Source organism: Lissotriton vulgaris, chromosome 8, assembly GCF_964263255.1.
Source record: "Lissotriton vulgaris chromosome 8, aLisVul1.2, whole genome shotgun sequence".
Classification (NCBI taxonomy): domain Eukaryota; kingdom Metazoa; phylum Chordata; class Amphibia; order Caudata; family Salamandridae; genus Lissotriton; species Lissotriton vulgaris.
This window is the reverse complement of record NC_141696.1, coordinates 1409404866-1409430958: the sequence shown is the minus strand read 5'-3', so window position 1 is coordinate 1409430958 and position 26093 is coordinate 1409404866. Positions and strand designations below refer to the sequence as shown.

The 26093-nt window shown below is 48.8% G+C and overlaps 1 protein-coding gene across 1 annotated transcript in view; it reads left to right on the top strand.

Moving 5' to 3' along the window:
* The window catches only part of BRWD1 (bromodomain and WD repeat domain containing 1), a 2503800-nt gene that overhangs the window by 991076 nt on the left and 1486631 nt on the right, over positions 1–26093 (top strand). Inside the window, exons 22-23 of the mRNA XM_086935423.1 lie at positions 14631–14710; positions 25564–25750. Of these exons, the coding sequence (XP_086791549.1) occupies positions 14631–14710; positions 25564–25750 (267 nt within the window). The remainder of the gene's footprint in view (positions 1–14630; positions 14711–25563; positions 25751–26093) is intronic.

Genomic DNA, 26093 nt, shown 5'->3' with positions numbered 1-26093 from the left:
ACACCGCCACCTTCCCTGAGAGCTGGAAGCACGCCGAACTCAGCGCTCTACTCAAGAAACCAACAGCGGACCCCACCGAACTCAAGAACTACCGCCCCATCTCGCTCCTCCCGTTTCCAGCCAAAGTCATCGAGAAGACCGTCAACAAGCAGATGGCCACCTTCCTCGAGACGAACGGATCCCTCGACCCCTCACAGTCCGGCTTCCGAGCCAATCACAGCACCGAGACCGCCCTCATCGCCGCCACCGATGACATCCGAGCCCTGATGGACAATGGAGAAACAGCGGCCCTCATCCTCCTAGACCTCTCCGCGGCATTCGACACGGTCTGCCACCGCACCCTAGTACAGCGCCTCAGCAACATCGGGATCCAGGACAAGGCGCTGGAATGGATCATCTCCTTCCTCGACGGAAGAACACAGAGAGTCCGCCTACCACCGTACAAGTCAGAGGCCTCCGAAGGCGTCCCTCAAGGTTCATCGCTGAGCCCCACCCTCTTCAACGTCTACATGAGCCCCCTCGCGGCCATCGTACGCAAACACAACCTCAGCATAATCTCCTACGCCGACGACACCCAGCTGATCCTCTCCCTGACCAACGACCCCACCTCCGCCAGAGCCAACCTGCACGAAGGGATGAAAGAGGTAGCCGAGTGGATGACGACCAGCCACCTGAAATTGAACTCTGACAAGACGGAGGTCCTCATCCTGGGCTCTTCACCCTCCGCCTGGGACGACTCCTGGTGGCCTCCCGCCCTGGGCACCGCACCCAAACCGACAGACCATGCACGCAACCTGGGCTTCATCCTGGACTCCTCCCTCTCCATGACCAGGCAAGTCAACAACGTCTCCTCGGCGTGCTTCAACATCTTACGCATGCTACGAAAGATCTTCTGGTGGATCCCCACCGAGACCAGGAAGACGGTCACCCAGGCCCTCGTCACCAGCCGACTGGACTACGGCAACGCCTTCTACGCTGGTACCACCGCCAAGCTCCAAAAGAGACTCCAGCGGATCCAGAACGCCTCAGCCAGACTCATCCTCGACATCCCACGAACCAGCCACATCACCGGACATCTGAGAGACCTCCACTGACTCCCCGTCAACAAAAGAATCACCTTCCGCCTCCTCACCCACGCACACAAAGCCCTACACGACCAAGGCCCGAGCTACCTCAACAGCCGGATCAACTTCTACGCTCCCAAACGCCACCTCCGATCTGCCAACCACGCCCTCGCCGCCGTCCCCCGCATCCGAAGAGCGACTACAGGAGGAAGGTCCTTCTCCTACCTGGCCGCCAAGACCTGGAACTCCCTCCCTCCCGACCTGCGCCTGACCCAAGACCACCTCTCCTTCAGGAAGAAGCTGAAGACCTGGCTGTTCGAGCAGTAGCGGCCCCTTTCCCCCCCCCCCCCCCCCCCCCCAGCGCCTTGAGACCCTACGGGTAGGTAGCGCGCTATATAAGTGTCACTGATTGATTGATTGATTGATTGAAGTGCATGGCGGTGGTAGCAGCACACCTGAGGAAGAACAAGGTGTTCGTCTGCCCGTACCTGGACGATTGGTTGATCAAGGCATCCTCCTTCTCGGAAGCGCGAGCACACTTCCAGAAGACGTGCGTTCTCTTGAACAAGCTGGGGCTGCACATCAACATGGCCAAGTCTGTCCCGACTCCGGTCCAATGCATACAGTACTTGGGAGCCTCCATCAATACGCTGTCAGCAAGCGTGTCTCCTTCAGAAGAGCGACGATTATCACTCCTTCGGAAGGCTCAGGCTCTTATGACGACTCCATCTACAACAGTCAGGACGGTGTCTTCTCTACTGGGATCGATGGCCTCTTGTATCTTCCTGACGCCACACACACGGCTGCACATGAGACCGCTGCAGGAGTGCTTGGAGGACCAGTGGGATCAGAGGAAAGGATCTTGAGACGACAAGATTCGACTGTCGCTGCATGCTCTTCAGTCTCTGAAGTGGTGGTGTTCGGCGGAGAATCTCCTCAGGGGGGTTCCCTTTCACAAGGACATTCCCTCGCAGACTGTCGTGACGGATGCTTCTCTCCTGGGATGGGGAGCGCATTCCGGGACTCTACAGATTCAAGGAATGTGGTCGCCGATGGAGGCCACGTATCACATCAATTTCCTGGAACTCAGGGCTGTTCACTTGGCACTGAAGGCCTTTCTTCCGTCCTTCCAGACCAACTCTCTGCTTGTACAGACGGACAATACCACCACGAAGTCTTACCTCAACAAGCAGGGGGGGTCGAGATCACGCACTCTGTCGCAGGAGGCGCAGGCGATCTGGCACTGGCTCCTACCCAGAGGACTGACGATAACGGCCACCCATCTACCAGGTGTGCAGAATGTTCAGGCAGACGCACTGAGCAGACTGGTTCAGGAAAACCACGAATGGGTCATAAACGACGAAGTACTAGGAGAAGTCTTCGCAAGGTGGGGAACTCCAGGCGTAGATTTGTTCGCCACCGCCGAAAACAGCAAGTGCAGAGACTTTGCCTCCAGGTACTTCCAGCCAGGGACGCTGGGGAATGCATTATGGATCAACTGGACGAACAGCATTCTGTACGCCTTTCCTCCTATTCCCCTGATTCCGGCGGTGCTCATCAAGCTGGCCCGGTCCAGGGCTCGGATGATACTCATTGCCCTGGAGTGGCCCAGGCAGTGGTGGTTCACTGACCTACTTCACCGGTCTCTCCTTCCTCACATTCGGTTGCCGTGCAGGCCGGACCTTCTCACAAAGTTCGGGGGACGGATGTTACACCCCAACCTCTCAACGTTCAAAAAGAACTGAAAGTAGAGGGACCTGCTATGCATTCTGGGATACTGGGAGAAGTTCTGGAAAGTTCTCTTAAAGGCACAGTATCCTATTTAAGCCACATAATGGCAGCCTATGGGGCTTGTCTGTCCCTACCTTCCTCTCTATCATTCCAGAGTCTTTGACTGGGGGAGGCAAGTTTCTCTATGGTAGAAACTGGCAGGCTGTATTATGTGTAGTGTTTTTTGGTGGAATTTCTAGTTGAAGTACTGGACAGTGTAGCCTGTGGATATAGGCTGCGATATTTGTCTTAAATTCTCTCTTAAGTGTCTTTGCAGTTACTGCATTATTTTGACAACTTAAGAGATTATTTTTGATTGCCGGGGTCCACGCACATGGGCGGGACTATTCACTAGATTATGACTATAACAGAGATACCCCTACTACAGAACTGAAGTTACGGGACAGAAACTACTCCTTCCAAGTCCTCAGGTAAGAGGCATCAGCGGTCGGAGCGACGTCATCGTTCCTCCGACCCACCCCGACGCTTGCACGATGCGGCCGGGGGCTCGGGCGACACCGCCCACGCGGCTCCGTGGGAGTCGCTAGCATCGCCGCCTGCCCCACACCTTCGGGTCCCTGGGCAGGGCGCGACGCCCGAGGAGGTCGAGAGGTACCTCATGGCCATGAGGGCCCTCCCTCCTCAGTCGGTTCCAGTGGCGCCTTCGGGCCCGACTGTTCCGTCTGGAGGTTCTAACGGGTCAGACGCTTCGGCCCCGACTCCGCCGGCGACTTCGGTCTCGGCGCCGCAGGACCTCGTCGGATCTGGCTCCGGATCCGGGACGTCGCCGGTCGACCTTACGACCTCGCCGGCGCCGTCCTCAAGGGTGTCGCCCCCGGCGCGCACTGTGGTTGCCGCCCCCAATGTTTCCTACGGTCCGACTCAGGCGCCGCTGGGCGCTGATTCCGTCGGCCTTTGGGGATTTTTATCTCCACGAGGAGGCCCTGTCTGCTAATCCTGGTTTACAGGACACAGGTGACGAGGAAGATTGGGAGGGGTCCGAGGACCCTCTGGCACTAGATTGCCAGTCTCAACAGGACTGGACATATGAGCTTGGGGAGGCCAGTGGTCTTGACACCTCACCAAACACTGGATTTAGCTCACCTCCAACTGTGGCTTCGGAGGCGGGCTCTACATATAGTGTAGTGTTGACGAAGGCAGCTAAGGCCTTAAACCTTAAGCTCCCCGACGCGGCCGTGAGGACTAACCTCCTCACAGAGGTCCTCAAACCGCAGTCAAGCTCCAGTGAGCCTCTGCTGCCGTTCAATGAGGCCTTGTGTGACGTTCTTGTGGGCACTTGGTCCAAGCCCGCCACAGGTCCGCCTGTGGATAGGAACGTGACCAGACGCTACCGCCCGGCCCCGGGCGACCCATGCTTTTTGTCCACCCACCCCACCCCCGAGAGCCTGGTCATCCAGGCCTCAAACTCCCAGACCGCATTCCCGTCGGCCCCCCCTGACAGGGAATCCAAGAGATACGAACAGTTCGGGAAGAAGGTTTTCTCTCTGTTAGCTGCGGTCTGTGAATACCGCCTGTCTCTTGGGCCGCTACACCCACACTCTGTGGGACACTGTTGTGGAGGTGCTGCCACAATGCCCGGAGGAGGTCCAGGCTAAACTCGGCCAAGCCCTTGCGGAAGGCCGGGATGCAACACGTTTTTCTATCCGGTACGGGCTGGATACAACGGACTCACTGGGCAGGGCGATGGCAACGACAGTGGCGGTTCGACGCCACGCCTGGTTGAGGTCCGCCAACTTCTCGGCAGATGTCCAGGCCACGCTACATGCCGTTTGATGGCCGTCGCCTCTTCAGCGACAAGGCAGACCATGCGCTGGAACGTTTCAAGGACTCCAGGGCTACGGCCAAGTCTTTGGGCCTCACGGCCCCACGCCAGCAATCGGGTGCCTTTTGCTCCTTTCGTGGCCACGGAACGGGCGCCCCCACATGTACTGCCAGCCACGTGCCACAGAATGTCAAACAGCGCGGTGGCGGACGTGGAAACCGCCGTGGCGGCGGTCGGGGACCACGGCAAGGCCAGTCCACACCCCCCGCAGCAGCACCTGCCTCTAAACCTTCCTAGTCCGAGTTTTCAGGCCCATGTGACGCCTGTGGGAGGCAGGGTTCGCCATCACCTCTCCCACTGGCGCACAGTCACTTCGGACAGGTGGGTGCTGCAGATTGTCCGAAGGGGCTACTCCCGCCCCTTCGAGGCATCCCCTCCATCCATGCCACCGCGTGTCGGGGGAACACTTGCAACTTCTGCAAGATCAAGTCACGGCCCTCTTGGCCAAGAGGGCCATTGAGCGGGTTCCTTGGCCAGAAGTAGGTCGTGGTTGCTACTGCCACTACTTTCTGGTACCCAAGAAGGGCAAAGGGGGCCTGCGCCCGATCTTGGACCTACGGAACATCAACGGCTTCCTCCGGAAGGAGAAGTTCAAGATGTTAACTTTGGCTCAGGTCTTGGCTGCCCTGGACCCGGAAGACTGGATGGTAGCGTTAGACCTGCAGGCGGCTTATTTCCACATTTCCGTCCTGGCGGCCCACCGGCGTTACCTGCGGTTCACGGTAGGCCTCGAGCACTTTCAGTTTACCGTGCTCCCCTTCGGCCTTACCAGTGCCCCACGGGTGTTCACGAAGGTGATGGCGGTGGTCGCAGCTCATCTGCGCAGGAAGAGGGTGTCAGTCTTCCCCTACCTCGACGACTGGTTGTTGAAGGCGGGCTCGCCCCAGGTAGTCGTCACCCACCTCCAGACTACGGCCGACCTCCTACAATTGCTGGGGTTTTCCATCAATGTGCCGAAGTCACACCTGTGCCCCTCTCAGAAGCTCCTCTTCATTGTAGCGGTTCTCGACTCGGCGCAGTTTCGGGTTTACACGCCCGAACAGCGGGTTCGGGATATTCAGGCTCTGATTCCCATCTTCCAGCCGTTATCCCGAGTCTCGGTCAGGTGGCGGATGCGGGCTCTGCAGTGGGACCTGAAGTTTCAGTGGGCCCAGCATCAGGTTAACCTGTCCGATCATGTCTTGATCTCAGAGGGCACTGCGAGACAACTGCAGTGGTGGCTCACGGACCGCGACTGGGTCAGTGGCAGATCCCTCTCCCTACCCCACCCGGAGCACGTAGTGGTGACGGACGCGTCTCTCCAGGGCTGGGGAGGCCATATGATAGAGGCGGAGATCAGAGGCCTCTGGTCTCCGGCGAAGTCCCGGCTCCATATCAACATGTTGGAGCTGCGTGCGATTCGTCTAGCACAGAAGGCATTCCTCCCCTCTGTTCGGGGGAGTGTAGTGCAAGTGTTCACCGACAACACCACCGCCATGTGGTACTGCAACAAACAGGGCGGGGTGGGGTCGTGGGCCCTGTGCCAGGAGGCTCTGCGCCTATGGCAATGGCTGGAACATCATGGCGTGACCATGGTGGTTCAACACCTGGCAGGCTCTCTGAATGCCAGGGCGGACAAACTCAGCCGTCGGTGCATGATGGATCACGAATGGCGTCTGAACTCGGACGTGGCGCAAGGTCTCTTTCAGCAATGGGGAGAGCCTTGGTTAGATCTATTCGCCAGAGAAGAGAACGCGCAATGTCATCAGTTCTGCGCGTTGGAATTTCCAAGGCGGCACTCGCTCGGCGACGCTTTTCGTCGCGAGTGGAGCTGTGGTCTGTTGTTCGCCTTTCCGCCTATACCACTTCTGCCCAGAGTGCTGAAGAGGATCAGACGCGACCGGGCCCACGTTATCCTTGTGGCTCCGGACTGGGCACGAAGATACTGGTATCCCGAGCTACTCAGCATGTCAGTCGATCCCCCGATTCGTCTGCCTCTTCGGGAGGACTTCTGTCGCAGCCGAACCTTTCCAGTCTCCACCTACAAGCTTGGAGATTGAGCGGCGACAGTTGAGGCCATTTGACTTGCCTCCTGAAGTCTGTGATATCATTCTGGCAGCCAGGCGTACCTCCACAAAGTCGGTATACGCCTGCAGGTGGAACAGATTTGTGTCATGGTGCACAGCAAAGGCTGTGGATCCCCTCAATGCCCCTCTCTCTGAGGTTCTTCTCTTCCTTCTCTCTCTTGCCCAGCAGGGCTCTGCTCTGGGCACTATCAAGGGCTATCTTTCGGCTCTTTCAGCCTTTCTGAGGCTGCCTGATCAGCCTTCTTTGTTCAAGTCCCCTATCGTAAACAGATTCCTGAAGGGCATCACTCATACCTTTCCTCCTGTTACCTTCGTGATGCCTCAGTGGGACTTGAACCTGGTTCTAACATTTCTGATGTGCGCTCCCTTTGAGCCACTTCACAACTGTCCTCTTCGCCTTCATTCTTTGAAGACTGCCTTCCTGGTAGCCATCACCTCTGCCAGGAGAGTGAGTGAGCTCCAGGCTCTCTCTTGTAAGCCTCCTTTCCTTTCCGTCCATCCGGACAAGGTTGTTTTGAGGACTAGGCCCTCCTTCTTGCCTAAGGTGGTCACGGCCTTCCACATTGGGCAGTCCATCACATTGCCCACCTTCTTTTCGCCTCCTCACCCCTTGAGAGAGGAGGAGAGGCTCCACTGTCTGGACCCAAAACGTGCGCTCTCGTTCTATCTGGATAGCACACGCCAGTTCTGGGTGGATGATCAACTCTTTGTTGGGTACGCGGGCGCTAAGAAAGGGAAAGCGGTGCACAAGAGGACCATTTCTCGATGGATTATCATGTGCATCCAGGCGTGTTACTCCTTGGCTAAGAAGGAACCCCCTGTTGGGCTGAGGGCTCATTCCACTCGAGCCACTACAACTGCCTTGGGCCGAGGTGTGCCCTTGCAGGTCATTTGCCAGGCAGCTACGTGGGCCTTGTTGCACACGTTTGCACGGCACTACTGCCTGGACAGTCAAGTCCGGAGGGATGGCTACTTCGGCCGTTCCGTTCTCCAGGACTTTCTGGTGTAAATATTGGTTCGCAGACCCACCACCACGGGGATGGTATTGCTGGGGTATCTATTCTAAGGTAAGGAATCTATCACTAACGTGTCTCTTTCAGATGCACAAGTTACTACTTGTGTAACGATATATCTGTAAGAGACATTAGTTAGTGATAGATTCCTTACCGACCCACCCATCCTCCCCGTTCTGCGAACCGATATCTAGGGTTAAGGTCATCCCCTTTCAGGGCCCTAGTTTCTTGGCACCAGTGTCGGTTTTTGTCATGGCTCTGCGCTTCTGGCGCGGAAAAGCTGTGGCTAAGAACTGACATCAGCACGCGGAGGCGGCGTCTAAGTACTCCGACGACGTCATCACGGCGCCCACGACGCAGACGACGGGGGCGGAGCCGCAGACGACGCCTACCGACGTGCAAGGGTACTGCTACGCAAAACTTTCCGGATCCAGTCTGACGCCTGGGGATATTCTAAGGTAAGGAATCTATCACTAACTAATGTCTCTTACAGATATATCGTTACACAAGTAGTAACTTGTGCTTTTAGTGCACCGGTTACTCGCTTATTAATGCTGCATTGACGCTAGTGCTCCTCGCAGTGAGGTGTTCCTGGGGGCGCTATTATGTGTGACAAATTTTTTTCAGTGCAGTGATGCAGACACTAGCACCTAAATGTTAGTCTAACTCCTGATGCACGGTACTTGGTACGTCTGAAAACTGCACGTGAGGACTTGTCACGCATGTTCGGTTTCAGACGTTTCATCCCTCTTCACTTCCTGGTTGTGCATGAGTTAGGAAAATTACCACAAACTGACCCTTCCCCAGACCGTCAATAACTATAGGAGTCTGTTGAAGGGCAAAGGACAGACCAATGGAAGGAACTGCAAAAAAATGTAGCCTTGAGTTTTTGATAGCCACGTTTTCAGGTCTCGCCTGTCAATGCGTATGCACATTGAGCGGAGCAAGACTATAGGGGCTTAAACAGAAGTTTAACTAGACTGGCGATTTGTTGCAGTGCGTGTGCGCTATTAGCTCAATGCGCAAGCGCAATGAGTTAAAATACGCGTGCACAGCATCAAATCGCCAGTCTTCACCATCTGTTACCCTGCTTGGTTCCGCCAGCACCTCCCCTCTCTCTCCCCGCATACAGCCAGGCTCGCATTTCTCCTCCCCCTCCCCAGCCGCCAGCACCTCCCCTCTCTCTCCCTGCAGTTTCACGGCCGCCAAGCTGTGTCTCCCTTTATTTTACTTTTCTTGTTCAAAATACAGCTAGGCAGACAATGTGGCGCGTATAATTAAAGCCATATTAGTAATTTGTTTCCTTCCTGCTAGCACCTCAACAGTAACAGTTCAGTTGCTCTGGCGCCTCGCCACAGGTCCACTTTTTTCCTTCCCTTGTAACACCTCGTGCACGATAATTGAGTTAGGCTGGCGCCCATTGCTACAAAAGAAGTGCTTGTACGGAAGGCCTTCTCCTGTGCAATGGTAATAGTGTTTTGTATTTAAAGTTGCCTTTAACCCTTATGCTTAATATGGTGTTACGAGCGCTTTGTGCTAAATTACTAGCACAGCGGGCATGTGGTTTAAAAACAAGTGCGTAATGTGGAAGCATTTTTTTTGCAGTTATTAGTGCAATCTCAACAATAAAAATAAAAGCTGTGTTACTAGCACGGCATGCATGTAGTTACGTTGTTCCTGAGTAATTGGTTTCACTTTCCTAGCGCCTTACAATCAGCACTTAAGTTGCAATAGCTCCTCGACATATTTCTAATTTGTGCCTGTTTTATTAACGCCTCACACACAATCATTAAATTTCCCTGACGTCCATTGCTACACACAAAATGCTCCTATGGCACGGTTAAGCTTTGCGCAGTTAATGGCATCATGTACATGGACTTGCCTTTCACTTTCTTCCTTTATACGTGTTTACGAGCATTTTCATGTACAACTGTTAGTGCAGTTTTAGCTAGCAGTACGATTCATTTACATTAAAAGCATCATCACATATACGTTCTACTGCTTATTTGTATGCCTGTTTCTGAGTAATTTTTTTCCCTTTCCTAGCGCCTCATAAACAGCGCTTAAGTTGCCATAGCCCATGGACAGCTTTCCAATTTTTGCATGTTTTAGTAACACCTTACGCACAATGACTAGGCTAGCCTAAAGCTCACTGCTTTTACCATTTACTCTACAAACTGGCAATTTTTTAACTGTACTTGCTTATAATAAAAAAATGTGTGTTAAGTATATTCCGAAGCTAGCTTTCCTGGAGTGTTTGCGGCATTTTGCTTTAGCTCTTTCAAAATACAGCGAGGCAGACAATGTGGCGTGCACAACTAGAGCCATATTAGCCATTTGTTTCCTTCCTGCTAGCACCTCTACAGTAATAGCTCAATTGCTCTGGCGCCTTCTTATTTTATTTTCCTGCCTTTCTGTAGTTAGTCCACTTTGTGCGATATATTATTTTTGCTTTCTCTCCTGACATGTGCGCATAGTCTTTGTACATTATACGCTCAGAAGTTAGATGGCAAAAGCTTCTATCTGATCGTACATCTTATAAGCACGTATTGTGTATTCACATTACGTACCGCTTTTAGCATTTACTTTGTGACAATCATTACATACACGGTGTATTGCTTATTTGTACGCCTCTTTTGGATGCATGTAGGACAATGTGGCGTTTAAACCTGTGAATTGTAACATTGTAGTACAGGTTATGTACGAGCCTTTGGTACCTCTTATCAGTTACTCTGTGAACGGGCAATATTTAAACTGTACATGTTTATGAATAAATGTGCGTTAGGTATATTCCTAATCTAGCTTTTCTAGTGTGTTTGCTGCCTTCTGCTTTACCTTTTTCAAAATACAGCTAGGCAGACAATGTGGTGGTGCCGCCAGCAGCTCTTCCCGCTCCACCCCATGTTGCATCAAAGGCTTTCACGGCCGGCCGGCCGTGCTTTCAGTTTCACGGCCGCCAGGCCGTGTCTCCTTTTCTGTTGCCCAGCTTGTTAATTAGAAAGTGTCTCTTACTTTAGTGGAACCACATTTATTTTGTATTTATCAACTCGGTGAAGATTTTTGAACTTGCATCTATTCCAACAACAAAGAAACTTGGATATTGGCATCAGTATACTAGAAGGCATTAAGGCAGCAGATAAGTCTTGAAAGCGGCTGTAGCCAAGCCATTATTAAATTTCAGTTTAAGTGCTCTTTCCGTGTTACGCAAACTAACAAAAGAATTATAGAGTATGAAGCTGCTGCCTGATCACAACACCGGCACTTCCTTTGTTACAAATTAAGCACTAGTAGGGCGTCTGTCACTGCGTGTTTGCAGCTATACACTAATAAAATTAGTAGCGTAGCTCCACTTTAGGTCATATTTATTTTTGGTGTGTATAAGAATACGTCCACAATCACAGGCTATTAAGCAAAATCAGACATTAAAACCTAGTTTCCAAACTCGTTCATTGGCAGTTTTCCCCTTTAAACAACATCGCCTCCCCCATTTGAACACTTTATGTTCTCTGTGTACGTCCCCTTCGCCCTCCCCCCACTCACCCTCTCTTCCTACCCGCACCCTATCTCTAATTTTACTTTTAACTTCTCTCCGACCCCTCGTCTCCTCTTCCCGTGCCCCTCGTGCATGTCTGCCTCGCCGCCCCTCTCCAGGCGCTCTTGTCTCCCTCGACTCCTCCTTTCTACCCTCCCCCCTCTTTCCTTCTGTTTCCCGGCATCTTTTCTCGCACAAATCTCTCTAACCCCCTTCCCCCTCATCTTCCGTTTTTTATTTGCGTAACAGAGCACATAAACTGAATTTTAATCGTGATTTGGCTACAGCCACTTGAAAGCGGCTGTAGCCAAGCCATTATTACATTTCAGTTTATGTGCGCTCTCCCTGTTACGCAAACTAACAAAAGAATTATACAAATTAAGCACTAGTAGGGCGGCTGTCACTGCGTGTTTGCAGCTATACACAAATAAAATTAGTAGCGTAGCTCCACTTTAGGTCATATTTATTTTTGGTGTGTATAAAAATATGTCCACAATCACAGGCTATTAAGCACAATCAGACATTAAAATCTAGTTTCCAAACTCGTTCATTGGCAGTTTTCCTCTTTAAACAACATCGCCTCCCTCATTTGAACACTTTATGTGCTCTGTGTTAGGAAGGCTAAAAAAAAAACATGCTGTGTAAAGCTGATGCCTGCTGAGAGCCCACGCAAAAAGCCGGGGTGCTTTTCAAGAATCCATCTAATGTTACGTATGTCACCCTTTCTTTTCAACAGAATTTGTTTGAACCTGTTTCCCACAGCTCCCACCAGGGCGCATAGTCTCTCGCTTTCTTTCTCTCTTTCTCTCCTACTCTCTTTCTCTCTCTCCCCCTCTCTCGCCCTCTCTCTCTCTCTCACTCTTTCCCTTTCTATCTCTCTTTCTCTACCTCCCTATCTCTCTCTCTTTATCTTTATCTCTCCTCACACTTCCTGTCTCTCCCGCTCTCTTTCTCTTTGGCTCCCTCTCCCCCTCTCTCGCCCTCCCTCCCCACTCTTTCTCAGTCTTTCCCTTTCTCTCCCTCCCTCTCTCTTTATCTCTCCTCCCTCTCTTTCTGTCTCTCTCCTCTCCCTTTCTCTCTCTCTCCCACTCTCTCTTCCCCCTCCTTCTATTTCCCTCCCTCACTCTATACCTCTCCTCTCTCTCCCCCCGTTTTCTCTCTCTCTCTCTCTCTCTCTCTCTCTCTCTCTCTCTCTCTCTCTCTCTCTCTCTCTCTCTCTCTCTCTCTCTCTCTCTCTCTCTCTCTCTCTACTTTCTCTCTCCTCCCCCACACACAACCCCTTAAACACATCCCCACACACAACCCCAAACACAGAAACCCCCCCCACATAGACCCCCACACACAGACCCCCACACACAGACCCCCACACACAGACCCCCGCACACAGACCCCACACACAGACCCCACACACAGACCCCCACACACACCTCCCCCCGACACCCCACCACACACCCCCCCCACACACACACACACCCCCCCACACACAAACACACACACCCCCCATACACACACAACCCAACATACAAACACAACCCCCCACACACAACTCCACACACACTCACACAACCCCACACACACTCATGCACATAACCCCCCCACACACACACCCACACCCACCGCCCCCACACACACAACCCCCCCCACACACAACCCATCGATCTATCTATCACCCTCACTCTATATATCTATCGCCCTCTCTCTAACGCCCTCCCTCTATCTATTTATCGCCCTCCCTCTATCTATCTAGCGCATCCTCACAGCATCACTCAGCACCAACACAGAATCACTCAGGGGACCACATCATCACTCAGGGGACCACATCATCACTCAGGGGACCACATCATCACTCAGGGGCACCACAACATCACTATGCGCTACCACCGCATCACTGAACACCACATCATCACTCGTCGCCACCACATCACTCAGTGCCACCACCGCATCAATCTGTGCAACCATTCAACAACTGGTTCAAATATGTTCTCTCAATGTTTCAAGCTTTATTACAAATGTCACAAAAAGATGTTAATATTTCACTTCTGTTCTTGTTTTTAATGGCCTACACCCAGTGGCTGCAACCCTTTTAATGTTGGGCCAGGCTACATATTTTCCCAAGTTTACTGACAACGTGGCCTCTGTTTACAGTAGATGCTTGGCCACAGTTACTTCCAACACTTTGCACTGGCACTTCTTGCGTTGCCTTGTCCTACAGCTAAATTCAAACTGTTCTGAACTAGAGTCTCATAATTTTCAAAATTTTGCAGTAAAACGATCAAAGAGGTACTAACTTAATTTCGACATCATTATTGAAGTGCAGTTTATCTTGTCTTCATCAGTACTTCGTACATCTCTCTAGAGATGTGGCCTAACCACCAGAGCTGCCATCTAAGTCATGTAAATACAAAACATGTTGCATTACAAATGCTATAGGTGTCACATTCGCGAAAGTTATAACTATTGGCATTGTAAATGACAAAGCTATCAATTTAGCTATTTTAAAAACCAACACACAAATAAAATATTTGTCATTTACAAGACCAATAGCTCCAACTTTTCTAATGCGAGACCTATTGCATTTCCAATGCTTGTTCTTTTTCTTTGTTTTTTCACCTCTTACTTGGGCTCGAATGGCTGTGCCAGGCCAGGAAAACGGCCAGCCTAGGACAGCATCTGCTCAGGCATCCTCAACTCCTAAATGACGTCCATGAAATGGTATAAAAATACATGGACATATTAACTATGGTAATCGTGTCATTTGAACTTCCATTTTTGTTCATCTGGCTCTTCCCTATACAAACACCCTGTGCAATTATCATAAAATGCAAGTTTGTGGAATATAACGGAGGGCCGGTCAGTTTTGCCTGGAATATTTTGGAAAATGTGTACATTTAACAGCAAAGACCCAAATTCTACCTGTTGATGGGAAAATGTGCTGGTATTTTTCCCATACTGCCCTCCAAATCCTGAGAAATAACGTGTATGGCAATGATTAGTGTTTGTGTTACTTCTAATTACAGAGTTTGTATGTTTTCTATGTCACTTACCTCCGAAATCGGTTATTCTGCGCAGATTTCTGCACTTTTTTCACAGAAGTCAGATATGTTCTCCAAATACTTAATGTTGCGTTTTACATGCTGAAATGTACAAGGAGAAAACCTACCAGCAGTGCATTTTAAATGTGCATAATTCTGATCCGAATTACACTGAAGCCCATAGTGAGGGCTTAATATGACATGCCTCAAAACAGAGAATGTTTGATGTCAAATTGAATTGGTGGGAGTGTTAAGACATCAATATGCTTTATTCTGTTACAATAATCTGTGTGTTATTTTTGATTCCCAGAATGATGAAATAGTAGACCAAAGTGGATCTGTGTGCTCCAACGAAGAGGATGAATGGGGAAGCGCTTGTAACAGTTCTAGGTAAGCATACAAGTAACAGTTTTCTTAAATGAAAAGTGTAGGAAAGTGGGATCTTTCTGTCATAGATACTCCCACTTTTTGCCATGTGTCAGTGTGTTTTGACTGTAGTTCACTGGGATCCTGCTTACCAGGAACCCTGTGGCGGTGCTCTCTCCTCTGAATTGACTGGCGAGTACTCTGTACACCCCACAATTTGCATACTGGGCTACCCCTGTAAGTCCCTAGTATATGGTACTGAGGTACTTAGGGCATTAGTACACCAGGGTCCTCTCATGGCCTGCAGCATGTATTATGCCACCCATGGGAGCCCATGCAAACTGTCTGTAGAGCTGCCATTGCAGTCTGCGTAAAATGATACTTGCGCCTTTCACTTTGGATATAAGGTTTCCTTTTAATGCTAGGGCACTGCACTTTAAACCTTTATGTCAGCCCTAAAATAGGCCCTTTAGTCTAAGGGCAGGGTGCATGGTTCTAAGTGTGTGGGTAACCCTGCACAAGCAGAGGTACCCCTACAAACCCCAAACTCCATTATCTGGGCGTTGTAAGTGCGGGACAGCCATTATAAGGAATCCTTGTACCAACTGCGTCCCTCTACACTAGCATGCTGTCATCACCACTTTTACCCTTTGGAGACCCCTCATTTCTGCCCTCACTGTAAGTCTGAGTTAATTAACCCATCGACCCACCCGATTTTAAAGGATTATTATATGTTTCTTCTTAATTGCAGATCTTTTCCAAAACATAGCCTAGAGATATCTCTGTTGTTGGAGGAGCACACCCCGGATGTAGTTTTTTTAACTGAGACTTGGCTGACCCAAGACTCCCAGTATGACCTAGTGCAAGCCCTTATTCCTGGCTATCAGATAGCCCAATTAGATCGTCCGCAGGGCAAAGGTGGAGGGCTTGCGATCATTTATAAGGACATTTATATATGTCGCTGCCTGACGGAGTCTATTGCTGACTGTGAAAGTCTCCCCTTTGTTATTGAATTTTCACCTAATAACAGCTTCTCTGGCATTCTCATTTACCGTCCCCCTGGTCCTATAAAACAATTTCAAATAGATCTCCCGTCTGTTGTGGCAGAATTGGTTACATCTCCCTCAAATTTTACACTACTCGGAGATCTTAATATCCATTTCGATAATATTTAAGACACTATCGCCACAGGAATGATAGCCAGCTTAGCCGCTATTCAACTAGAGCAACTTGTCCTGGGTTCAACACATATTAAAGGTCATCTTTTGGACCCAGTATTTAGTAATAGCGAACATCTAAAAGTATGCAGTATCGGCCATCTTCCTTGGACTGATCACTTTTTGATCCCTTTAATTTGGACCATTCCTAAATCTCCCTCCTTTACCCCCCTTCCACGAACAACTCGAAATTGGTCCAAGCTTAATACAGATAAATGGACCAGTATTCTCACTGCCACTAGTCCATCACTTTCTTGTGACCCTTGTATTAATAATAGGTTATTTAATAACTGGATCACTAGCTCCTTGGACTCCGCACTTCCTTTTCGTACCTCTGGCACAAAAAGGAAGCAAAAAACAGTACCCTCGTATTCAGAAGAGCTCAGGGAAAAAAAGGCTTTGCAAAAGATTAGAAAGGAAGTGGCGTATGTCCTACGATTCCACGGACAAAGCGACCTACAGGGAAGCCATTAGGACTTATAAAAACGAAATAAGAATCACACAGTCAACATACTACACTGAAAAGATTAGATCGGCTAAGTCTAAGCCTAAAGAGATCTATCAGATAGTGAAAACACTGACTAGGCTGCCGTCTCCGTCGACAGGTAATGACAATCCATCCTCCCGATGTGACGAACTGGCTAATTTCTTTTTGAAAGTAAACACAATTTATCTCTCCTTTTCAGATCCACACGTAGAACTGTCAACTCAAAAATCGGACCTACCCATAGAGCTAGAGGCCTCCTTTCAAAAAAACTATCTGGACCATTTCCCTCTGCTGCACCTTGACACTCTTGAGCCCTTAATAAACCAAATAAAATCGGGTTCTCCATGTGACCCTGCTCCCTCTGGCACGCTGATCCTAGCCAATAAAGTCATCCTTCCCACACTTATGGAGATGTTGAACTCTTCCATAGTATTTGGGATAGTGCCACAGGCCTGGAAGCATGCCATGGTTCAGACCATTGTTGAAAAAACCCGCTCTTGATCCGACGAACTTCAATAACTATCGTCCGATATCACTTCTTCCCTGGGTAACCAAGATCTTAGAGAAACACATTAACATCATTGTAACTCAGTTCTTTGAGAACAACCATCTGCTCGACGTTTCCCAGACAGGCTTCAGCCTCAAACATGGGACGGAGACTGCCTTGTTGGCTGTGACAGAAGAGACAAGGCGGATCCTGGATCAGGGAGGGTCAGTGGCAGTGATCCTCCTTGATCTGAGCGCCGCCTTTGATACAGTAAATCATAAAATCCTCTTAAACCATCTCCTCGACTTGGGAATATCGGGAGAAGCCCTGGTCTGGTTCAGGTCTTTTCTAAGTGATTGAACCTTCCAGGTCTTTGAAGATACATCGGTCTCTTCTAGTAAGCCACTGGGATGTGGAGTGCCGCAGGGCTCTTCACTGAGCCCTACGCTCTTTAACGCATATATGAGACCGCTGGCTGGGATTGTGCGTCCGCATGGTATTAACATCATTACCTATGCCTACGACACCCAGCTAGTGGTCTCCCTTGTGCAAAAGAGCAGCCCACTACCACAGTCCAACTTAACAACATGCCTGGAACAGGTCAAGAGCTGGATGACAAAGTCTTGACTGAAGCTCAATGATGATAAAACAGAGCCAATGCTCCTAGGCCCTCCAACCCCTTCTACCTTAGAGCCGTTATAGCCTCTGAGCATGGGCACAGCCCCCACCCCCAGAGACAATATCAAAAGCCTGGGGGTGTAGATGGACAAATCCTTGACCTTCGACATGCAGGCAACTAAAGTCTCAGCGACCTGTTTTGGCCTCTTGAGGATGGTTAAAAGAATCCTTCCGCTTCTTCCCTTTGAGGCCAGGCAGATAGTTATACAGGGCCTAATTCAATCTTGCCTTGACTTCAACAATGCGCTGTACCTGGGGGCGCCGGAGTACACTTTACAAAAACTGCAGCGCGCCCAAAACTGTGCAGCTCGCACATTGCTTGGAATTCCCAGCAGAACCTCAATAAAATCCGTCTTAAGAGCATTGCACTGGCTCCTCATTAGAGAGAGAGTCAAGTTAAAGCCTATGTGCATCGCCCATAAAGCTTACTGGAAATCCGGCCCAGAAATCAGCCACTCTCTGGTATCACCATACCAACCCACTAAAGCCCTCCGCTCCTCATATGCTTTCTTAGCCCAAGTCCCGAGGATTTATAGAGCAAGGGCTGGAGGTCGATCCTTTGCTTATAAAGGCCCTAAACTATGGAACGCTCTACCCCCATCTTAGAGCTGACTCTAATCTGTTGAGCTTCCGCAAACAGCTCAAAACTTTCCTTTTTTATTAGTGGGATCTTCCCTGCTCTTTTTTTTCTGAAGGCATTGGTTGTAGTCTTAGCGCCTGGACGCCTCAGGGCAGCTGTTAGCGCTTAATAAAATTGGTTTTCATTTCATTTCATAAGGTATGAGTATACACTGGCTTCCCTGAACCTCGTCATATTTGGTATAAAAAATGTTGGAATTCCAGTGTGTGTTGCATTATACCTTGCCTGGGAGGCTCCTTAGAGGACCCCCCAATACCTAACTGTGTAGTCTTACAGGATCTGCCTGCCAGTCCGTGCTGCTTTCGACCCTAGACCGTGTTCTGCCCCCCTGCTGATGAGCTTCACTCAGGCAGGGGAAGCTGAATAAAGGATTTCCTGTGAAGGAGAGGTGTGACCACCTCTCCTTTAGAATTAGGTAGGGTGGAGGCACTTCCGAGCTCACCAAACTGCTTTGAAGTGCATTGATCTGGTACCCTCCATCCAGTTTTGCCCAGTTCAGAAGTCCTTGGGTCCTGCTTTGGCGTGAACCACACAAAGGATAGGGGAGTGTCCACCCCCCTGTCCAGCTCCTCCATAGGGAGGTGCCCAGAGCTCCGCCAGGTGACCACTTGATTCTGCCATGTTGAATCTTGGCGCCTGTGAGCATCTGACTGGCTAGGAAGACTCAGTAGCACCCTTGACCCCTCTGAAATGTGGGTCACTAGAGAATAGGAGCTTCCCCTTTTTCGGGTTACTTAAGGGCTCCCATGAGGGTGGGTCCTTAGATTCGTCCCGACCACATCTTCAAGATTCGATTGCCTGCCATCTGAAGACGGTTCTAAGACTGTTCTATTAGTGGACACTGGAACTCTGCTGTTCTTCAAAACAGGATCAAAGAAAAGACTGCTTTCAGTGGGAAGATTACTGCTGCATCTTTGTCCCTGTGTTTCTTCAGTTCTGCGACACTGTGACCTTGCATCCTCCGAGTCGCCAAGGACTCAGCCTGCATCCCGGCCAGAAGGAATCTACTTTTGAGTGAAGAAGTCACTTCCCTGAATCCGCAAACACCTCTACATCGACGACCAGTTTGCTGATGCAACCCAGTTGGTGGTTTGTTGGTTCTCCAGAGGCCTGACCAGTCTTCCCTGCTACTTGGACGGCTGTAATCCCTCTCCAGTCGACGTTACCCGCCTCCCTGTACACTGCGTCTGTTTGCCATTGGCTCTCTTTATGAAAGATCTTCAAGTCCCAAGAAGCCACAGTCTCCAACACTGCACAGCTCCAGGAACGGCATCCTGCCTGCATTGTGGGCCTTCATCTCCTGTGTGCTGTTGAGACTTCCCTGCATCTCCTTGTGCCTTCTGCCAGAGGGTTCTCGAGGGGGCTCCATTGATTTCCTGCTTGATCTCATGCATGCTAAAGGCTGGTCCTTACTTACCCATGCTGGGTTAGTCCTACAGACCTTGCTGGTCTGCAACACTGCATCTTCTCTTGAGAACTGTTTGCATTTGCCAAGGCTTGTTGGTCGTCCTGCCAGCCACTGATCTTCTTGCACTCCACGACCAACGTGGGACACTCATGGATGGCTCCTGTTCTGCATTATTGCCTGGGCTCCACAGCTGCTGTTACAACCTCACCTTGCTACAGCACAAACCTCCAACTAGGGCTGGTATTGTGCTCCTGTGCCTTCTTGTCCCCTCCGGATGGTTTACACTTTGTCTCCTCTGATTTCCGATTCTTCTCGTATGGAGACCATGTCCTGGTTCATGAGGTTCTGTAGCTGCTGATCTTCCACGAACCTCCATTGGTGTCTTCGGGTTGTTCCAACACCACTTTATCTCTGTACACCTCGGCTCCCTGGTGTAAGTATCCTGATTCCTGGGTTATCCATGGGTGGGGTGGCGCTCCAACCTTCCTTGATCCAAGTGGTTCCTTGGAGAAGGGTCCTCCTAGAGCTGTAAAATTCCAACCACCACTTACCCTGTGTTATCCTATGAACGTTTGACCCTGTGTAACAACTCTGCACCCATCCTCGGGTACTAGTCCATCTCTGGTACTTACCTCACATTCCACTATTTTAGTATATAGTTTTACCTCCTCAGTTGGACCCTTTGAGTTTTTCTATGCTAGCTATTTCTGAAGTTTCTATTGTGTGTAATTGATATCTCTGGACAGGAGATATTCCAAATTAATGTCTACTTAGTGCTAATAAATATAAAGTATTTTTATACTCACCTGGTGTGGTATTTGTGTGGATAGCTTCCACAGATACTCCTTCAAAGCTCTGGTTTTCAGGGACCTAAACACTATCTCTAAGGGACTCTGTCCACAGTGCCTCACCTCAGGTGGACAATATATACTGAGCCAGCCTCCTACAGTAACAATAGGGGCAGAGGCAGAGTTACTTCCACCCATGGAGCATCCTCCAATACCAAACAGTGACTGACTCCCCCCCCTCCCCCCGACCTCTCAACACCTGTCGGGGGTAAGACTTCACATTTTCCATCCAGTCTTGGAATCCATCTCCACAGACCAATAGGTACTAGCCATTATCCAACATGGTTTTTGTCTGGAGCTAGTTACCACACCCCTCAACATCACATTTTACACTCACAGGTTATCACAGGATCACCTAGCACTTCTCAAACAAGAAATCCAAGTCCTAGTCCTCAAAGGGGAAATATAACCAGTCCCTCTTCACCAAAAGGGCCAAGAGTATACTCCTTCATATTTCCTCCTTCCAAAAAAGGATGAGTCCTTAAGACCAATCTTAGATCTCAGGCCCCTCAATTATTACATCCTCTCAGAACACTTTCACATGGTCATGCTGCAGGATGTCATTCCCCTTCTACAACAGGGCGACTTTATCGCCACACTGGACCTAAAGGATGCTTACTTTTCACATGCCCATACACCCAGCTCATCTCAAATACCTCTAATTTGTCATAGCAGGAAAACATTACCAATTAAAAGTTCTTCTGTTTGGGGTCACGACCACTCCTCGCTTCTTCACAAAGTGCTTGGCAGTAGTGGCAGTATACTTAAGACGTCAAAACCTTAATGTATTCCCATACCTAGACGACTGGCTCATGAAAGCCAGCACTCATCACCAATGTCAACAACCCATTCATTTGACAGTAGACTTAATCCACAGCTTTGGGTTTATCCAAATCTCACCTTTAATCTCTTCTGATTCAACCAGACTTGAGGGCAACACTCAACACACAGTTGGGGTTATCATATTCCAGTCCAGCTTGAATACAAAATGTTCAAACAACTCTATCTCACTTCCAGCCGACCAAAACTCTAACAGTTCGGACTGTCATGCGTCTACTGGGAATGATTGTGTCTTGCATTGCCATAGTTCCACACACAAGGCTACACATGTGCCCACTGCGGCAGTGTCCATCACACCAGTGGTCTCAAGCACAGGGTCATCTACAGGATCTAGTGTTGATAGACTGCCACACTCACTTTTCTCTGTAATGGTGCAATATAAACAATCTGTTGAAGGCGCAGCCTTTCTTGGACCCATTGTCTCAGATCATTCTAACCACAAACGCATCAGAAACAGGCTTGGGAGCACATCTGCAACTACTAATAATACAAAGTCTGCTGGACGCCAGGCAACATTCCCTTCACATCCGTCAACTGGAACACCAGACAGTCTTCCTAGCACTGAAAGCTTTCCTTCCTCGTCTCTCACACAAGGTTGTCCTAGTCCATACAGACAATATGACAGCCTTGCGCTGTCTACAGAAACAGGCGGAACAGTCATCTGAACTGCCACTCCTCGATCACACCATGTGGAATTGGGCTTTTCTCCATCACATTAATTTCTTATCTGCCAGGAACAGACAACATTCTTGCGGACCTACTCAGCAGGACCCACCAGAAAACCCACAAATGTGAACTCAATCCACAAATTCTCCTTCCATTCTTTCAAAAGTGGATGTTTCCTCAGTTCAACTTATATACCACAGCCAACAACACAAAATGCTGAAACTTTGCCTCCAGTTGGTCAGGAATATTTTCCAACTGTTTTCCAGCTCCCCCTCTCATTCCATTTCTTGCTCAGAAACTCAGGCAAACATTACAAATGATTCTTCTAGCTCCCACCTTGGTTCGCAACCTTACTAAATCTCTCACTAGTCTCACACAAGAAGCTCCCCAAAAGTCCAGACCTGCTCACTCAGGATAACAGACAAATCAGACTTCAAGACCCCAAGATGTTTAACCTAGTAACCTGGCACACAAGCTCTTAGACTTTGGTTACCTAAACCTACCTACATAATGTATGGACATTCTTTAACAAGAATGCAGACCCACAACTAGAGCTTGTTAGGCTGCAAAATCAAAACATTTTGTTTATTATTATCATCTTCAACAAATTCCCTCAATGCTATCGTACAGGATATTATTTATTTGCTTCATTTGCAAAAATCCAATTTAGCATATACTTCCATTAGATTGCATTGTGCTGCCATAGCTGCCTATCTAAAAAATACACAGCATCTCTCTCTCTCTTCAGGATTCCAGTCATTGAAGCATTCATGGAAGGACTTTAATGAGTTATTCCACCCCCCTCTAGGAACTAAATATTGTACTAACAAGGCTCATGGGTCCCTTCTTTTGAGCTTTGTCATTCAGGCTGTCTTCAATTTTGTATCATGGAAAGTGGCGTTTTTAGTTACCATTACCTCCCTCTGGTGTGTTAGTGAGCTCCAGCCTTTAACCTTAGCAGAACCTTTTTTTCAGATACATAACTACAAATTGGTTCTTTGTACTACTCTTAAATTGATACCTAAAGTAGTCTCCCAGTTGCACCTCAATCAATCGATTGAGCTACCTGTTTTTTTCCCCGAACCCTGATTCTGTTGCTGAAAGAGCTCTCCATACTTTGAATGTAAAAAGAGCGCTCATGTTTGACATGTATAGAACTAAAATTTTCAGAAAAACAAAACCGCTATTTGTAGCTTTTTTTCCACCTCATCAAGGGTAGGTGGATAGTTAAATGCATTCAAACTTGTTACGTTAAAGGTAAACAACCTTTACTTGTATTGCCTAGAGCACATTCCACTCGAGGGGGAGAGTGGAGGGGGGGGGACAAAAAGGAGCAACTACGGCTGTTTTAGTTAATATTCCAATATCTGATTTCTGAAAGAGCAGCTGCATGGTCTTCACCACACACATTTACTAAACACTACTATGTGGACGTTTTAGCACTCCAACAAGCCATTGTAGTTAAGGCAGTGCTGCGTACTATTTTTTAAACTACTGCAACTCCCACATGGTAGCCACCACTTCTGAGGAGAGACTGCTTTACTGTCTATCCAGAGCATGTGTATCTACAGCCACAAATGCCATTAAACTGATTGTTACAGGGTAAGCATCTCCTTTTGGCATGTAGCTCTGTAGATTCACATGCACCCTCCAGGGGCAGCTCCTCCACTAGTGCTTTCTCGCAGTGCAAGAAGCTGAAACATAAAGTGGTATTATAAATACAATTTTATGTTTCTGCTTCTCGCACTGCGAGAAAGCAGAAGGGTTTGGTTGGGGGCCGGCAGGTGGGCGGTCCTGCTCTAGGGCAGGGAGGAGTGGCTTGCCCACTCTGAGGGCGCTGACTGTTTGGTCGGCCCCTGTCATACCTGTCAAACGCATGCTCCCTTTACTCCATGTAGGCTGCATGCAGCCTACGTGGAGAAAATGGCCTCCCCATAGACACCTGTGTGGTCAGCGTCCCAACCAATCACCTCCCTGGACTGGGCCGTCAAAGGTAACTTAACTTTTTGTTAATTTATTTAAAATTAACCCCCAACCCCGCGAGTCATGCCGGCTGCGACTGGCACCCTCCCTCCTTGCCTGACGCTTGTGGCAATTGCAGTTAGGTTTTATGCATTTGTATCATATATTCACATATTAGCATGGACACACATTTATTACACTCCTATCTCACCCTCCTGCGGGAAAACAATCTAACAAAGGATTAGCTGCACGTGCACAATATCACAGAGAGTAGGAGTTGTTCTACCCAGTGACTCGAAACAATTCTTCGAAGAAAAGCAACTTGTACAACTCCAAACCAAACACTAGATGGCAGGAGTATGGAGAGCATGTGAATCTATGGCACTACATGACACAAACAGATGCTTGCAGGGTAAGTAACATAAATCTTCTAGTGGCCATAAAAACAGCTAGGAGGGTCGGAAATTACAGGCACTCGCTGCACACCCTCCATACACTATCCTCTACCGGGACAAATTGGTTCTCTGGACACGTTTCTTCCGAAGGTTGTGACTCCCTTCCATGTTGGCTAAAACATCACCCTGCCTACCTTCTTTGCTCAGCCTCATCCTTCTTAAAAGAGGAGAGACGAATCTGTCTGGATTCAAAAAGAGCGTTATTCTGCCTAAATTGTACAAAAGACTTCTGGGTGGACGATCAACTCTTGGTGATGTACAAAGGAGCTAAAAAGGGGAAGGCTATACAGAAATGGACCATCTCTAGAAAGATAGTTTTCGTACTCTGTATCAAGATTTGCGATGTATTTGCCAAGAAGCCACCACCTCCGGTTTTGCTGCTCATTCCACCAGAGCTAAGGCTGAGACCCCTGTGTTAGCTTGCGCAGTTCCTGTCCTGAAAACCTGTCCGGCAGCAACGTGAAAATTCTTAAACACATTTACCAAACACTACTGCCTTGACAGTCTGGTCCATCGTGATGGACACTTTGCCCGTTCGGTCTTCCAGGACTTTTTGATTTAGAATTGGCTTTGCAGATCCATCCCTGAGAGAGGCTTTGCTTGGGCATCTAATCATCGGTAAGGAATCTGTGGCTAGAAGTTTCTATCAATTGAACAAGTTACTTACCTTTGGTAACTCCATATCTGGTAGAGACTCTACCAAGCCGCAGAGTCCTCACTGACCCTTACATCCTCCCTGTCCTGCGAGCCAATTGTAGTATCAGGGACACCCTTCTCAGGGCCATGGTTGTTCCACACCAGTCGTCAGTTCTCATCGTGGCTGTGCTTTCATGGCGTGGAAAGTTGTAAAATTAACTGATGTCAGCACTACGGGTGGCGCCTTTATAGGTACCGTGCATGTCACTTTCAGCATGGCCGACTCCGATCTGAACGGCATCACCTAAAGGTGTGCAGGAGTACTGCTAAAAATCTTCTACATCCGGTCTGCAGCTATAGAATTTCTACCAGATAAGGTGTTACCAAAGGTAGGGTACTTGTTTGAATAGTCCTTAACAGGCTTTGAACTTTTAGGCGAGATCTATAAAGGACATCCTCCTTCATTTCCTTGTATAGTAAATGTTTTTTTCTACTAATTAATTATCATTGTTTGGATGAAAAATATTCGGGACATGTATTTTTGTATGTGCAGTGACACTTCCAGTGAATATTCAGATTGGACTGCTGATGCAGGGATTAATCTTCATCCCCCAACCCGAGCTTCAGCTCGACGGGCAATACTTAGACTATTAAGCAGCTCAGATGAAGAACCATCAACTGAAGAACAGCTATCTCCTCTGAAGAAAAATGATAATCCTAATAAAAGAGAAATTAACAAGGTGCGTGACTATTTTTATCCTAAATTGTTTCTTGGTAATTTTTAAAATAATTTTACTATTGATGTATAACTAAATATAATCTATTACTTTATATTTGCTTCATATCCATTCCGAGGACTCCTTAATTTTCTTTTTCAAGCTCAGTGTGGTCTTTTCTCATGCATCCTAATTCCTTAATTTTACTTACTTTTTACGTTGGAGAGGTATTTCTGTGCAAATAATGCATTTTCCACAATCTCATCAACATCCTTTGATCCAGAAATGTTGTTGTTGAAACCTAAAAACAGACAGACCGCCGTAGAGCCTGACTTTGTTGCCCTTTGTGTATTTGTATTGGAGAACA